Here is a 17,479-nt window from a genome sequence, read left to right as displayed (position 1 = left end):
TGTCCTCAGACACTCCAGAAGAGGGAGTCAGATCTCGTTACAGATGGTTGTGAGCCACCATATGGTTGCTGGGATTTGAACTCTGGACCTTCAGAAGAGCAATTGGGTGCTCTTACCCACTGAGCCATCTCACCAGCCCAGAAGAAAAGGTTTTAAATCATCTATTTGTCTCACCACTAATCCTCACTGAACCTGAGGTTGTAAAAGTGCATGCAGTGAGTTCTCAAATCACACTGGATACCTGACTGCCAGAGGGCCTGAGCAACTTGACCCACAAATATGAAAGTAGCAGACCACCTCCATACAGGAAAGGTAATAAATGGAACAGATGCACACCACTGTTGCAGCTACCCATGGTGACAGGCCACTGACCTGCCAAACTGAGTATATGGAGACTGGTTGTCAATAGTTTATAGATACCTCATTTAAAATTGTCCCCTCCTTGGGAGTCTGCCTTTTTAAAGGAAAAACAACCAACTGTACCAGAAAAGCTAAGATCTTAGGGAAAAAAACTTCAACACAAACACTTGAGAGTCTAGCAGTAAACAGCTAACTGGATTTCCACGATACAGAATAACTCTAAGATGCAGTTAAAGAGAGATGATCAGTGCTTAAGATCATTCAGTTCCCAGCACAACAAAGGATGGTTGAGAACCACCTACAACTCTAGCTCCAAGGGCTCTAACACCCTCTTGTGGCCTCCAGGGGCTTCTGCATGCATGTGTGTAAAAACACATAGGCACACACACATATACATAATATTTTTTAAAAGACATGAGGAAATGTTTTACTCTATCCTCTGCACGTGGGGTTCCTGAGAATAAAACCCTGGGCTCAGCTCTTGTTAGGCAAGCAATCTGCAAGTGAGCCATTTCCCCAATACAGTAGACTAACTAAAAAAAAAAAAAAAAAAAAAAGCCAATCCCAGCAGTTGGGAGGCAGATGCAAGCGGATTTCTGAGTTCGAGGCCAGCCTGGTCTACAGAGTAAGTTCCAGGGCTACACAGAGAAACCCTGTCTCGGAAGGAAAAAAAAAAAAAAAAAGGAATGCTGCTACTACTCAGAACGTTTTTAGAGAGATATATAAGATTAATAATACCATGCATGAAGGGACTCAGCCACAAAACATAAACATCTGAAAGGCCCCAGAGAACTCCTTTATAGAAATGCCTACATAAAAAAATGCACTGCTCTGCATGGTAGCACATGCTTTTAATCCCAGCACTTGGGAGGCAGAGGCAGGTGGATCTCTGTGAGTTCAAGGCCAGCCTGGCATACACACTGAGTTCCAGGACAGCCAGCGCTACACAGAGAAACCCTGTCTTGAAAAAAATTAAAAATGCTTTACTCCTGCTTGACTGTAGTCTTTCTGGCAACTCTTTATGTTCCTGGAGCCCTATTTAACTTGAATGGTGTAAAACAGGAAAATCCTTTCTAGTTACCTAATCCCCACAATATAGTACAGGCCAGTGTAAAACATGAATATTCCCAAGCAAGATCACCTAGGTTCAAATAAGGACTCTGCCACTAGGATCTCACTAACATTCCAGTGCCTAGCTACCTCACCTGCAAAGTGTTGTTAATCATACTACCTATCTCATATGGTCACTGAGATTAAATGAAAAGCATATTGATAAAAGTACGTAGAATGGTATGTGAACTCAGAAAGTATATTAGCTGCTACTAGCATTGACAGTTAAAATACAGAGTGTGGAAGCTAGGCAATGCTGTCCATTCCGATTTGGCCTACAGGTCATTAAAAAAGAAAAGAAAAGAACAGTCAGGACTATCCCATTCAATCTTACCAACAGGAAGTACAGCCCAAATTTCCATTAACACTCCCCTAGCAAATGAATTTAAGGACAATTATAAGAAGGTGCTTAGCTAAACTACTTAATATCATGAAATTAAAAACACTACTCATTTCCCTTAAGCAAAGGGACATGCAGTATACTAAATAAGGGAAAATCTACCAACTACTCTCACTTACAATGGTATGCAAAGCTCCTTACAACAACTTTAAAGGGTCTAGTATTCTCCATATCCTGCACATCTACTTCATGCCCACGTTTGTTCACTATTATGCTGTAAGAAGCATGAGCCAGGTACAGTGAGAGAGGCCTGTTATTCTACCTACTAGAGAAACTGAGGCAGAATGATTGCCAATTCAAGACGACCACAAGCCATTTGATGAGCTTCAATCTCAAAACACAAAGTGAAAAAGGATCTAGGGATAAACTCAGTGGTAGAATGCTTGAAGACGTCCTAGATTCTATCCTTGATCTCCCTATTTCCCCCCTCCAAAAAAAACCCTTAAAACATACTAATATTTCTAATGGGGTGACGAAAGGGACACAGAACTGACTGCAGAATGTGAATAATAAAGCACAGGGTTAAAACATTACTTACTTCGTATTTATACTTCTCCCCAGCTTTAGCCTTTTTCAGTCTCTCTAAAGCTTCTAGACGTCCTTTCTTTGATTTCTTTTCTCGGCGAGCTCGGGAAGCTGCAAAACTCCCTGAATCTGACACAGCTGGAAAAAAAGTCGAGTTTATCAGATACTATAAAATTACCAGCCATCTTCCCTCAGAACCAAAAGATTGTTTCTAGGCAATAATAACCAAATGAGTATTTTTAGAATGCAAAGTAATTCACAAAGCATGGCCCAATATGACGATCCTGTGACTCTCCAGAAATTTCCTCTAACTTCCAGTTAAAACAGCTGAAGCCAATTATCTTGATTCACGTCTCTGTAGTTGTGAAAAAACACTGTGCACAAAGCCAGGTACAATGGTGCACTCCTTTAATCCCAGTGCTGGGGAGGTAGAGGCAGCTGGATCATTGTGAGTTCGAGGACAGCCAGAGCTACACAATGAGACCCTGTCTCTCCAAAAAAAAAAAAAAACCAAACAAGATAATAACAATTAATAAATATGGCCACAAACAACTTGGGAAAGAAAAGGAATCTTGAGTCAAGAACATTAAAAACAAAAACAAAAAACATAATGGAATGAATGTGCTTACTTATTTCCTCTCAAAATTCAGCTACTTTTCTTATATCGCCCGGTGTCTACCCATGGTGGCACCTCCCACAGTTGACTGTGCATCAAGAAAATGCCTCCTCCATAGACTTGCCTACAGGCCAAGCTGATAGGAAGGCATTTTCTCAACTTGAGGTTTCCTCTTCACAGATGATCCTACTTTGTGCTAAAACTAAGCAGCACACCAGTTCTAGTCTTCCCCTAAAAGGAACAAAATCTCAAAATCATGTAGAAAAACATGAAAGATGGGAATCAGACTTAACATTTCCATCAGAAAAAAACCGGCCTTGCCGGGCGTGGTGGCGCTTGCCTTTAATCCCAACACTCGGGAGGCAGAGGCAGGCGGATTTCTGAGTTCAAGGCCAGCCTGGTCTACAAAGTGAGTTCCAGGACAGCCAGAGTGATACAGAGAAACCCTGTCTCGAAAAAAAAACAAAACAAAAAAAAAATAAACAAAAAAAAAAAAAAAAAACGGGCCTTGAGCAATCCAGTGAGTCATAAAAAGACTATTTGGTGTTCTAATAATCAAAAGGATTTAAATAGCATCGATTCTTTGCAAAGTATAAGACGCTATGAGACAGATCAAAAGCATATAGTCCCTAAACTCATAGAAATGTACAGTCTAACATGGAAGATGAATACCAAGGAGCTCTAAAACAAGGTTAAGTAGCATATGCTGTACTGAGCTTACAAGAAGCACCTGGAATGCTAGAGAAACAGACTGGCTAAAGAAATTTCAAAAGAGAGTTCAGAGGATCATGACAGTATAAGACTGTAGGAAAAGTTCACAATGGTTGAAAGGCCCTTTGTCAAAATTACTGAAATACCAGAGAATCTTGGTGTTCACTCAGTTTTTGACCCATCTATGCTTTTGATCATCACAAGATGGCCAATACACACACATACATACACACACACTTCATCCACAGAATTAAGACTTCCTGGCAGCCATGAGTTTAGGCTCAGCATGACTGCCACATATGTCTGTGAAATTGAGTGTTTATCTTATTCTATACTGATTAATTTACTAAAAGGAGTAATCACAAAAAAGGGAGAATTGATTAAAAAGCATCCTTAAAATACCACTGAAACATTTGTGACATTAAGCTGTTTGACTAAGTGTCTGAGTGAATCAGAAAATAAGAGCTAAAGAATGTGTACCCAATGTTGGCAATAACCTGCTGAAAACTGTATCTTAAAAGTAAAGTGAAAAAAAAAAAAAAAAAGGCCGGGCGTGGTGGCGCACGCCTTTAATCCCAGCACTCGGGAGGCAGAGGCAGGCGGATTTCTGAGTTCGAGGCCAGCCTGGTCTACAAAGTGAGTTCCAGGACAGCCAGGGCTACACAGAGAAACCCTGTCTCGAAAAACCAAAAAAAAAAAAAAAAGTAAAGTGTAATTAGAGATCCTATTTTCTCTCTAGCTCTCTGGAAATGTAATCTCGGTAGCATCTCAGTTTACTTTTTACATTCACATTTGACATTAAAATACACTTCTCAGAAAGGCACTAAGAGAAAATTAATGAATGCAGATATTTGATGACAGTCACAAAATCCTGAATGTCATTCAAATGACTTAAAAGATATTCAGTTGGCCTACATGAAAATGGGCACAGTCCTTAAAAATAAATTCAGTGTATTCAATACCTTGACAACCCCACAAATTCTCTAGATCTTAAAATAGATTTACTCCACAAGAAACTGTACCACTACACAAAGCTTGAGATACAAATACAAATAAGACAGTTTTCTTGTCTCCAAGTATATCACAGTCAAGTAACACAAAAAAACCTAAGGCTAGGATCAAAATATAAAAATGGTTCCATATAAGAAGTAAAAATGCAGTGAAAATGGAGAAAAACATTATTTTGTCCAGGAAACTGTAAAGGGTTTCACAGGAGTTGTCTCCAACAAGCCTAGAAAATGGAGAATTTCAACATCACAAAACAGGATAAAAAGTGGCAAAAACCAAGGAAGAGACCTAAACCACATTACAAAGAAATGAAAATGCAAAATGTATCCGGAAACTTAGTCAAAGCCAGTGTGGAAGCTCATTTCTTTGTAAGAATACACAGCAAGTAGGACAATCTAAAGTCTAGATTCCAAACATTATAGAACAGATGCCCAATTTGGCCATTTTTAGTGGGTGACATGAGACTACCAGTCAGCTATCTTGTTTTATTTCATTTATTTTTTTTTCTGAGACAGGTAACTAGGCTATCATTAAATTATAATCATCCAATCCCAGCCTTCAACTTGGTAGGACTGTAGGTATGTGCCTCAATGACAGGTTCACCTTGTTAAGTTGCCCAGTATTTGAAACAGAAATTCTCTCAGAGCCCATTTGACCTGCTACAGTGGATGTTTCTGCAACTGAGTCTTTCTTCCCTGATACATTGTTGCTAGGCTATGAGCATGCAAAATAGTCTCTACCAATGGAGACTAATGTTCCAAGGGAGTAGACCAGACCAGTATTTAGAAAGTTTGTGTTTAAAAAAAAAAAAAGGCAACTGTTACAGAACTTTTTTTTTCTTTTTTTTTTTTTTTGGGGGGGGGGGTTTGGTTTTGGTTTTTTGAGACAGGGTTTCTCTGTATAGCCATGGCTGTCCTGGAACTCACTTTGTAGACCAGGCTGGCCTTGAACTCAGAAATCCACCTGCCTCTGCCTCCCTGGGATTAAAGGTATGCGCCACCATGCCCAGCTGCTAATATATCTTAAGGTATAAGCTGTAACATCTGAATATTTTGCCATAGGTGACAATGACCTCTCTGGCTCAGTTCTCTGGCACAGCAGAAATCACCATTTCTGGCTAAGCAGCCCCCAGAGTGGCTTCCCAGTCCTACAGGATCTCTGCAAACTGCATAGTACCCTAATAAATTTCTTTTGTTTAAAGCAACTAGAGTTGGTTCCAGTAGTTGTAGTGGTTCCTGACTGAGCCTCTGAATGCCTTTTTTTGGTCATTAAATTCCCAATCTCTTTTCATACACTACTTGTAAGAGCTACCTTTTAAGACCCTTTTACACTCATGAAAAGGAGAAAATACATCTTCCCCATTAAGAATTAAATAAGAATGGCTATCTTATTATGTACTTAGCAATACAGGACAAATTGGGTGTGCATGTGTGACTACAACTGTATGGGAAATGTATGTGCATGCATGTGTGTGTGCACGCACATGTGTGTGTTGTGTAAGGTTGTAGGATAATCAAACATATGCACATGCATACATTCCACACATGGCACCTAGTCAACACTTTGGTCTAGCTTCAGAAAGCAAAACTAAAGCAATTTCCTCAGGGAAGATTCCATGTGGTACTACATATGACTGTTTACTTTCTCCACTCATGAAGACAGAAGCCACACCATTCTACCCAGCATGCTAATGCCAGAGCCTGGCAGAATGCCTATGCCTCGTACCTGCATAATAAATGTTTGCTGAACAAACCAATATACCAGATTTTTTATCATTAAAGCCTCCAATGACTTTCTATACACAATAGCAGCTAATTACACGCCTTACTACATTTTGCTGCCACTGTCCAGGTGTCCCACCTTCCAACATAAAAAGCCTGAAAAAAAATTTTTTTAAGCAATGTCTTTAACGCTGTGTGAATTAGCAAAAAAAAAAAAAAAAAAAAAAAAAAAAAAAAAAACAATGGGGGGGAAACACAAAGATTGAAATGTTTTCCAATCACCACTTGGGAGTACCTCTACCCTCCCGCAAAGCAGGCAGGGTCAGTAACCTGAAGCAGTCTTCCACATAACAATCTTTTGGCATGCTTTAAAGAAAAATTCCAGTCACAAGTCCCCAGAAAATACTTAATCAACACTGTGACTTAAGAGAGGTCTCAAGATTGCACAGTATCCTCCAAAGAGTGATTTCTTGATGTTCACAGATGGCGTACAGTTTTTTTAGGGTGAAAAAAGGACTTAGAAGCAAATGACTGATAGGGGCTGCAGACTGTTCATGTACTTAAATCCCACAGCCCATTTGTAATCCAAGCTAGTCGACTCTCCAAAATAATTTGTCTGAGAGAGAGAGAGAGAGAGAGAGAGAGAGAGAGAGAAACCTGTGATTTTAAAACTAGCTGAATGCAAAAGAAACTGATTACGAAGCAAGATCTCATTAATGGCAATGCACAGTGAATGGCAAAGACATGTGACACTTGGTTAAGAAAGTATCTGATTTTAAGTTAGAACTGAAGTTAAGTCATACTTTAGCTGAACACCGTTTAAAATCAGAATCAGACAAGGCCATCTGCATTTTTGAACTCTACTTCTGGAAATAAAAGATTACTACTCACAAAATGCCTGATATATAGGGCATCCGAAATGCTACTCAAGTGATACATTTTTTCAAACCTCACCCAAAATGACTAGACCTGAACAGTATTTCTATGTAGCACTTGAAGAACTTCCCGTAGAACCTTAAAAAATCTTAACGAAATGCATCTATATCTGGTGACAGCACTTCCATCTCTCACTTCAATGACAATGCTAACAATTTTCCTGGGACTTCCTAGAAACGGAGGCACAGGCATGCTCCAAACCCTCAAACCGAGACCTGCCAAGGGAGCAGAGAAACAGTTTCAGGCAGGAGAGAGAGCAATCCTGGCCGAGGAAGGTTGCCATGGAAGTTGTAACCCACACGTGCTTGCGACTCATCAAAGAAAATGCAAAGAGCCAACGACTGTGAAGCCTGTCATAAGAGAAAGAAACCGCTCAAGCCAAAATACCTTCAGCAAGTGACCCCATCAGGAAGCCCCATCCCACACCCCTAGGGTCTCCGCCCAGAATGATTAAGGTTGGCGGCCAAACAGACCTAAGGGGCGGTCTAGGAGCGCGCCACCTTCTTAAGGATAAAAAGCAGAGACCTTCCCCTCCCCCTCGATCATACCGCGACCCCCACATTCCCAACCAGGTGCCTTAAGCACGGGATCCTCCCTCACCGCTTGTCTCCAGTTTACAGTCCTCTCCGTGCATGGGCGCCATGGTCCGATAGTCTCTCTATTCCGCGCCAACCAGCCTGAAACTGGCGCGGAGGCCAAGATAGGCGCCAGTACGAAAGCCAATCAGCGGCCTGGAAGGCTGCGGACTTCCGCCCGGAAGGCCACTGACGTGCGCGCTGAGCCGCGCCCCGCCCCCGGCCTTCCCGCGGGAGTGCATTTGGCGCCCTGTGATGACCCCTGACCGAAAAGCGGGAACCTCGGCGAGGACCGGGGAGACCTGGAGAAGGAGGCGGTCGGGAGCTGAAAAGAAACCTCCTAAAGGCACTGCGCAAGCGCATGCACGCTATTTTAACTGTCCGTAGGACGCATGGGAAAAGGGGTTCTCTGGTCACGAGAGATATTTTCTGGGAAAAGAAGTGCGGGCGGGTATAAATTGTCTCTCAATTGCTGCCCTCCATCTCTGCCCCCGCCCCGAAAAGAGTGACTTCTTCGACAAATACAATCTGATTCTTGCCCTGTACCTTGTCTCTCTGAGTGTAATCATTCACCAAAACGTATTTCCCTCAAGCACATAGCTGAAGTGACAGCCTCCAAATGTAACAATCTTACTTCGTGACTCACTCCTGATGTGATACAATTGAAAAAGTAACAAAATAACTTGTGTGTTTTGGATTTGTTTTATTTGCTTAGTTCTTTTAAGACAGTTGTTGACAAAAAATAACACCTCAAAGCGGGTGAGGGAGGTTAATCAGTAAACTTTACTCTTGGGAGGCTGAGACAAGAGGGTGGTAATTGTGAGCCCAAAATGAACTTCTAAGTTTGAAGCCAAAGAAGTTCATGCCTCAAAAAGAATGAGAGTTGGATAGAAAGAGAAGCAAAGGAAAAAAAAAAAAAAAAGAGGGAAAGTTTAATGAACAAACATCAAAAAGATAAAATAATTAAGAAAACAAAAAATAGGAAGTGTTTATGATATTTGAGATTAGAAATAGCAAATGGTAAATGAATGTTGTCTTAGGCTTTTACTGCTGTGAACAGACACCATGACCAAGGCAAGTCTTACAAAGGACAATATTTAATTGGGGCTGCCTTGCAGGTTCAGAGGTTCAGTCCATTATCATCAAGGCGGAAGCATGGCAGCATCCAGGCAGGCATGGTATGGTACAAGAGGAGCTAAGAGTTCTACATCTTCATCTGAATGTCGTTAACAGAATACTGACTTCCAAACAGCTAGGAGTAGGGTCTTAAAGCCCACACTCACAGTGACACACCTACTCCAACAAGGCCACACCTCCCTAGGCTAAGCATATACAAACCGTCACACATGTGTACATACTTAATTGCAAAAAAATATATCAAATATTTAGGCCTATAAAACCCATTCCCAAAATGTGTCTTTTGCAAAGATGATTGAGTTATAAATGCTTTCTGTTTATAATGCTCTCTTTAATATTGGGAGGATTTAAAGTTCAGGTGGAGTCAGGCTTGGGATTTGAATTATATAACTTTTATATAACTTTGGACTACTTTCAGAGACCTGGGTTTCTTCTTTTATAAGTTGCTTCTACTTTTCTAAGGAATTATTGTGAAATTTAGTTGAAATAATATCTGTACAATTCCATTAAGATATCATCATTTGGAGGCAGGGAGATTTCTGAGTTCGAGGCCAGCCTGGTCTATAGAGTGAATTTCAGGACAGCCAAGACACAGAACACAGAGAAACCCTGTCTTGGAAAAAAAAAAAAAAAAAAGATAACGTCATTTGGACCAGTGAGATGGCTCCAGGGCTATACAGAGAAAAAAAAGAAATGAAACATGGGCTTTCATTTGGGTGCATTTACAAAGGAAGAAAGACTGTTTCTGGGCTTTACCAAAAACAAAAAGGGGGACTCAGATATTTAACAAACTTCTAGACCATAAAATATATGTGGTATAAATAGGGAGTATTTAAACAAGGGGTACTTAAGTCATTTTTCTTCTCTTTTTTTTTTCTCCCCTTTCTTGTCTTGTCTCTTCCTACAACACAAATTTGATGGATGGTAGTTCTGTAACCATCCTGAGTCATGGGATGACTGGAAAGGAAAGTCACATGCTGAAATTGTGGAACAGAATGGTAAGAATATGGGTCTCTAATGTCTACAAAGCCACCATAACACCCTTAACTTGACTAACTGTAGATTCCTACATGAAAGAAAGTAAATAGCAAACATATTTTAAAAGTACCATTTTTGAGTTTCCTATTATATTTAGCTAAACCTATTTCTATTAAATATACTTTTTTTTACTTTTACCTTCATTTTTACTAATTGAAACTTAATAAAAATAAGTAATAGACAAGAGATCCAGTCTCTTTTTTTTTTTTTACTAGTGCATACAATTGTATATATTCTCCTGAAATATCTATCACAAATTAAGAGCAATAACTGTTTTCCCTGATAGGAACAGGCAAGGCTAGTGTAAACCTGGAGGAATTTTCTTGAGTACCTAGACTTAGGCACTCAGCCCATACAGACTCCCACTCATTCCCACTTATGCAACTAACCCTCGTGGAATGCCTATTTTCTGTGGGAGGCATTCCTCTTCACTACACTTCCTCTATCCTTCTCATCCATCTCTTCGTTTTCACCTTTGGTGACAGACCAGGCGGACAGCAGCATAGGGAATGTGTACTTAGTAATTCTCTTGAATGGTCTCAAGCCTTCTGTATCAAAACGTAGTATAGATATGGTGACCTGAAGTCTAGGGAGGCAGTGCTTGGCACGAATGTGGGGAGAGAGCTGGTGAGAAGTTTTCTTCGCCATCCAAACTTCATCCCTCAATGCTCCATTTCAAAGATCATGGCCCTATTTTCTTTTAGAAGTCTCTGTGTGAGCTGGGGTGTAACTCAGTGGGAGAGCATTTACCTAACATATATGAGCATCTGAGTGTGATCTCTAGCACCCTGAAAACAAACAGAGCCCCAAGAAGTCTCTGCATATTTCATGGAAATTTCACTTTTGTTGCTGTAACTGATATTTTGTCCATGGTCTTGAGATTTAAAAATCCAGAGGCAGAAAACTTGAAATGGAGATCAGACAGCATTGAAGCCAGACTTGCTGTGTGGCACAGAATGAAAGAAGAGGGATTCAGAAGTACAGTGGGCTGAAGATAATTCCATGGAGAATTTCCCACGTGCAATCACTGAAGGATGTCACACAATTGCAGAGCCCTGGGTCTCGGAATAGTAGCCAGAGACTGAAGTCTGTGCCCACTGTCAGGAAGCAAATGGATCTGTTCACATTCATCTTCTGGGTCTTTCTTATTCCAGTTCAGGATTTCCTGACCTTGATGTGGTTGGCACTTGGAGTCGGGTAAATTCAGTGAGACATGTTGAATATAATCTCTGTAGCCACTAGTGACCCTGTTGTCTCTCTTCCTTTAGTTGAGACAATCAGTTTCTCTATATTGCCAACGGTCACATGGGGAATGAGAAGAGAGACATCATCCTGGTTTACTCCCAGTGTTGGGGGGGGGCAGAGGTGTGTGTGTGTGGGGGGGGGCTGAGATTACAGCTCTCCATGCAGGATCGAAAGTAGAAACTTTAAACCTTATGACTTAAGGCCACATAGCGGGATGAGGAGAGCGCCTTACCCTGGACTGAGAGATCCAGTCTCTTAATTTATGTAAAACCTAAAGTGGAAACTTAGGGTTCTTTGAAAAGTCAGTTGTGTCAGATGGTGTTTTGCTGGGGCAGATCCATGAAGCTGTGTTTTCCTGAAGCAGACAAAGGTGAAAGGGTGTTTCACTAAGGCAGACTCCTGAGAAGCAAAGGTGAAACAATGTTTCACTAAGGCAGACTCTTGAGAAGCAGACAAAGGTGAAACGATGTTTCACTAAGACAGACTCGCCAGAAGCAAAGGTGAAACAATGTTTCACTAAGGCAGACTACTGAAGATGTTTCACTGAAGTAGACACAGGTGAAAGAAAGTTCTGCTAAAGCAAGCATGTGAAAGGACACGTGATGAAGGAAGTCTTCCCTAACAACATTTTATGTAGTTAAGCTCCTTTGCTGGGATTCCATAGAGAGAAAGGCACCAAAAAACTTCTAGTGGTGTGTGTGTGTGGCTTCTTGCTGCTTCCACAGACTTGGGCTGATTGGCAGAAAGTTGTCTGCTGGTACAGATTCACATGAAGTTTTGCTAAATCAGATTCAAGTGCTGAGGCAAGACACATGGTGAGGCAAGACTAGTGGAGGATAGGTGATGTTTGGAGGGAGTATAAATAAGACTCAACAGACTATCAAAGAGGCTTGTTTGTAGAGCTAGCTGTGCAAAACTTTGCTGATCTTTGCTTCATTGAGAGAAGCATAGCGGCTGACTGCTCATGGTGTCCTTGCTAGTCCAAATCCCTCCTGCTGACTCATGCCAATTTGGCTGAGGCTTGACTGTTCCTGCTAGGTCATGCCATTGCTGCTGCTATCCAGACACTACTGAACTGCACTGCTGGCATATTTGTGAAGTATTTACGAGTGAATGGAGCAGATGCAATTTGCTCCAAAGAACAATTTCTGAACAGGTCCACTTCCCCCATATCCTTTCTTTTCTACTACCTCTGGTGGGTGGTGGGTTAGAAGTGGGGTTAGAGCATTTAAGAAACATCTTTAGTAGGCACTGAAAAAAAATTAAACCTACAAACACCAAAGCTGATACTTTTTCCATTGTGCAACTGTCTCTGGTGAATGCCTATAGACTTCATTTAAATGGCTTTAGTTATTAAGAGCAGACAAATAATGTTCAGGCCATCCATTCATTCACCAAATGTTCATCAAGTGCCTACTGTCCTTCTGGCATTGCTCAGAGCCCTAGAAATAAGATGTTGAGCAAGGATAATTTTCCTGGAGGTGATTTTCTTCTTCTCCAGCAACTTTTATAAACTAGAGTTTTCTTTGGAAGAGAAAGAAGGGGGTTGGAGAGATGGCCCAGTGGTTAAGAGCATTGACTGCTCTTCCAGGGGTTCTGAGTTCAATTCCCAGCAACCACATGGTGGCTCACAACCACCTGTAATGAGATCTGATGCCTCCTTCTGGTGTGTCTGAAGACAGCTACAATGTATTCAAATATATCAATATAAATAAATCTTTTTAAAAAAAGAGAGAGAGAGAAAGAAGTGTTTTTTTTTCTGTGAGAGAGAAGGAATAAGTAGGAGTAGGAAAGAGAGGAAAAGAGAGAGAAGAAGGGAGGGAAGAGAGGGAGTGGGGGAGAGCTACACCAGCCAACCAGACTATATTCTGACATGCTTGTTAGGTATGCTCCTGAAGGCGATTCACCAAATTATCACTCTGGTTCCGCTGAGTTTGTTCACATGAATCTAGCCCTCGGGCCTGATTTTCTTTAGGTATATTGTCAAAATCATCTTTAGGGTCATACAAATGTTCAAAGCTCAACTAGGCCGTGCTATATATTTGTGGCTGTGGAGAGAAGATCATCTGCTAGCTGGAAAAATAAACAGGAATAGAACTTGCATAATATGTTTTTAACTGACCACAAAGAGTCCAGGTGACAGAAGAAACATTACAACTCTCTTAACTGACCATGCCGAAGTTCAAACTATTTCACCTTCTTCGTAAAATGTAGGAGCCCTCTCTTGTCTTCCCACCTTTAAAAAAAAAAAATGCATGCCATTGAAATATTGATAGGCCTGTCCTCCTGCTCCTGGACAAAGTGCAGTCAACACCCAATAGAGCCAAATTAGCTCAAAGTGAAATCCATGTCACCTCTAAAATAAGAATTGATGATACTACCAAAATCAGGACCACACAGGTTAAAACCAATGAATAGGTGATGGTTTGTATATGCTTGGCCTAGGGAGTGGCATTATTAGGAGGTATGGCCCTGTTGGAGTACAGTGTCACTGTGAGTGTGGGCTTTAATACCCTCATCCTAGGTGCCTAGAAGTGAGTATTCTGCTAGCAGCCTTCAGAGGAAGATGTAGAACTTTCAGCTCCTCCTGTACCATGTCTGCCTGGATGCTGCCATGCTCCTGTCTTGATGATAATGGGCTGAACCTCTGAACCTGTAAGCCAGCCCCAATGAAATGTTGTCCTTATAAGAGTTGCCTTGGTCATGGTGACTCTTTGCAGAGTAAAACCCTAACTGAGACAGAAGTTGGTACCAGGGAGTGAGGTATTGCTTTGTTTGGAAGAATGTGGATTTGAGGAGTTTGGATTTGGAAAGCAGTAGAATGCTTTAAAGGGGGCTTAATGGGTGGGCTGTCCTAGTAGGGATATGGAAGACTTTGTTACTGAGAGTGATTTGAATTGTGCAGACCTGGCCCAAGACATTTTGGTGGAGATTTTTCAATTTGGACCTACAGACTGTTTTGTGGTATTTTGGTGAAGAATGTGGCTCTTATCTGAAAAATCTGCCTGAGGCTACAGTGAAGAGACTCAGATTAATTGCATTGACAAAGGAAGTCTCAGAAACACTCATCATAGACTTTGTTCTCTGGTCAATCTCATTTAGAGCATTTTAAACAAGCATAGCAAGCTGAGAAAGGAAAAATACAAAACATATGTTTTGAGTATTAAAGGGGCACCAGGAAGTGAAATGGAGCTGAATCCTGTGTTCTAGGAGATAGCAGATTAAGAGTGAGACTTTGAAGCAAGAGCCTACCCAGCTAAATTTAGAACCAGGCGTGGTGGTACACACCTTTTATCTAGGCATTCAGATTTCTAAATTCAAGGTTAATCTACAGAGCAAGATCCAAGACAGCCAAGTTTAGTCAGTGAAGGAGCTGGAAAAGAGGAAGCTAGTGATAATGTAATAGAACAAGCAGAGCCATGTTTCACCTCCTGCAAGCAGCAGAACTAGGCAGCTTTGGTCATGTGCCTCTCTCTGGCTTTGTATGAAAAAGGAGGAGACTACTGGAACAATTGATGCTGGTTAGCTGGAGCTAGGAAATTAGTAGTGCTTAAGAAGAGACCAGCGTCGGGCATGGTGGCACATGCCTTTAATCCCAGCACTCAGGAGGCAGAGGCAGGCGGATTTCTAAATTCAAGGCCAGCCTGGTTTACAGAGTGAGTGCCAGGACAGCCAGGACTATACAGAGAAACCCTGTCTCGAAAAACCAAAAAAAAAAAAAAGAAAAGAAAAGAAAGAAAGAAAGAAGAGACCAGCATCACTAAGTTGAAATCTTCTAGGAGGTATTTTCTGAGAGCACAAAGAAACTGTGTTCTAGAGATAGCCAAGGTTGTACCTCGTGCTGCAGCTGCACTTGGTGATGTGTAAGAGTCACCTAGGTGGTACTGGTTTTGAAAGGCTGACTGGTCATGAAGAGCAGCTGAGGCTTGGCACTGTGAGAGGCCATGGAAGGCTATTGGGGAAGGTGTAGCCTCAGTTGCAGTTGACAACCCAGGGCTAAAGGGATCATGCAAAGGATCTGAGGCTTGGCACTATGAAGAGAGCCTATGAGAGGCTGTTGGTGAAGCCTAGTTGCAGTGGAAGACAGCAGCGTCCATGGTACTGGAGATGCCAGTACCATGGGTTGATCACCAAGAACAACAGCAACAGTGGAGTGGATCAACCTGAGCTTGGAGTGCTACAAAGGACAGAACTGGAGAAGTGACACCACCCCTCTAGAGGAGCCCAGAAGAGCATGTGTGGGTCCCAGACATTGAAACAAGAAACATTGAAGTTGCCTTGGAAACCCAAAGATGTTTGAGATGCCAGAGCCATAGGCTATCTGCTGAGGAAAGCTACTGAGAGGGAGTGGAACCAGCCCAAGAGAAAGAAGTTTGCTGCAGTCAACAAAGATGTAAAAGAAGCAGTGTGAAGAAGCAGCAAGGATGACCAGCGTGCCGCTGTACAACCTTGTTCAGCACCGACGTCCCCTGCTGCCACCATGCCCAAAAAAAGGCTGAAGGGGATGCTAAAGGAGACAAAACCAAGGTGAAGGACGAGCCACAGAGAGCTGCAAGGTTGTCTGCTAAACATGTTCCTCCAAAGCCAGAGCCCAAGCCTAAAAACGCCCCTGCGAAGAAGGGAGAGAAGGTTCCCAAGGGGAAGAAGGGGAAAGCCGATGCCAGTAAGGATGCAAATAATCCTGCAGAAAATGAAGATGCCAAAACAGACCAGGCACAGAAAGCTGAAGGTGCTGGATATGCCAAATGACATGTGTACATTTTTTTTTATAACTCTCTACTTCTGATGACTGTACAATTTGAAATACTATTTTTATCAAGTCTTATAAAATTGCAGAAATTTTGTTTTACTTTTTTTTAAGCTATATTGTTAGCACACAGAACACTTCATTACTGGGGGCAGGGGGAGGATCATATGTCAATAACAAATATCTCCCAAGCTGGATTGAGGACAGAAAGCCTCTTTCCCTGATAATTTTGAAAGGCTCCTGTTGGCTCCCAGTAGAGCTATCCTGGTGTTGACATATGTAGCCACCAAGGCATGAAATGTCTTATGGTGAGGAAAAACTCTAAATTCATTTTTATATCCTCTTCCCGTTGTACTATCAACATAGACTTAATTCCCTTAAAACCAGAGACCTGTAGGAACCAAAATTGGTTTTCCAGTCTATCAGGCAATATGGACTTCATCGAGTGTTTTCAGAAGAGAGCTGGTTCTTTTTATAAAAGATTGTGGATCTTCAGATTGATAATTCTGCCATGTTCATTTCCTGAAAGTCAGGGTCAGCTTGTAAAAAGTTGCTAAACAACATCCTTAATGTGAGATGTCCACCCTCACTCTAAGCTACTTCCCCCTTGCCAAAGCATTGAATGAAGACTTCATTGGGCTTTATAGTGGCTTTCTGATTTTGGTAGTCTATACAAGAAGAGTATTTGAAAGTTCTTGTATATTGTTGATTGCCTGCCCATGTCCTACCTGAAATATCATGATTGATTATGAAAAGTATTTTTAATAAAGTTGGTTACAGTTAGGCTTGGGAAAAAAAAAAGATGAAAAAGGAGTTGGAGATCTGAAGACTGCTTTGACACCAGACATGGAGATGCAGAGTTTGGAGTTTGCCCAGCTGGTTTTCTGTCTTGCTTTGGGAATTACAGTTAAGTGATTGAATGAATCTCAGAAGAGGCTTTGAACTTTGGACTTTTAACATTGTTGAGCCTGCTATAGACTATGGGAGATTTGAAAGTTGGACTAAATATATTTTGCATTATGCTATGTTTAGGTATGGCCCCCATAGACTCATGTGTTTGATCAAACCTATGGGGGCCAGGGAGTGGAATGTGATGGTTTGTATATGCTCGGCCAAGGGAGTGGCACTATTAGGAGGTGTGACCCTATGGAGTAGATGTGTCACTGTGGATATGGGCTTTAAGACCCCCATCCTAGCTGCCTGGAAGTCAGTATTCTGCTAACAGCCTTCAGATAAAGACATAGAACTCTCAGCTCTTCCTGCACCATGCCTGCCTGGATGCTGCCATGTTCCTGCCTTGGTGATAATGGACCTAACCTCTGAACCTATAAGCCAGCCCCAATTAAAGGT

General features: G+C 41.6%; 1 protein-coding gene and 1 pseudogene across 2 annotated transcripts in view; one reads left to right on the top strand and one right to left on the bottom strand.

The window, feature by feature from the left end:
* The window catches only part of Pola1 (DNA polymerase alpha 1, catalytic subunit), a 324,394-nt gene extending 316,306 nt beyond the window's left edge, over positions 1-8,088 (bottom strand). For both annotated transcript variants that reach the window (XM_021153188.3, XM_085838130.1), the window contains exons 1-2: positions 7,988-8,088; positions 2,409-2,533 (exon numbers count right to left, since the gene is read on the bottom strand). In XM_021153188.3, coding sequence (XP_021008847.1) covers positions 2,409-2,533; positions 7,988-8,030 — 168 coding nt within the window. In that variant the 5' untranslated portion in view covers positions 8,031-8,088. The remainder of the gene's footprint in view (positions 1-2,408; positions 2,534-7,987) is intronic.
* Positions 8,089-15,853: 7,765 nt separating this feature from the next.
* Positions 15,854-16,131, top strand: LOC110286283 (non-histone chromosomal protein HMG-17 pseudogene; annotated as a pseudogene).
* The last annotated feature ends 1,348 nt before the right edge of the window (positions 16,132-17,479 follow it).

The sequence above is a fragment of the Mus caroli genome, unplaced genomic scaffold (genome assembly GCF_978045245.1).
Source record: "Mus caroli unplaced genomic scaffold, Mus_caroli_1 scaffold_5, whole genome shotgun sequence".
NCBI lineage: Eukaryota > Metazoa > Chordata > Mammalia > Rodentia > Muridae > Mus > Mus caroli.
The sequence above is the reverse complement of the archived record's forward strand: the minus strand, read 5'-3'. Positions and strand labels throughout refer to the sequence as shown.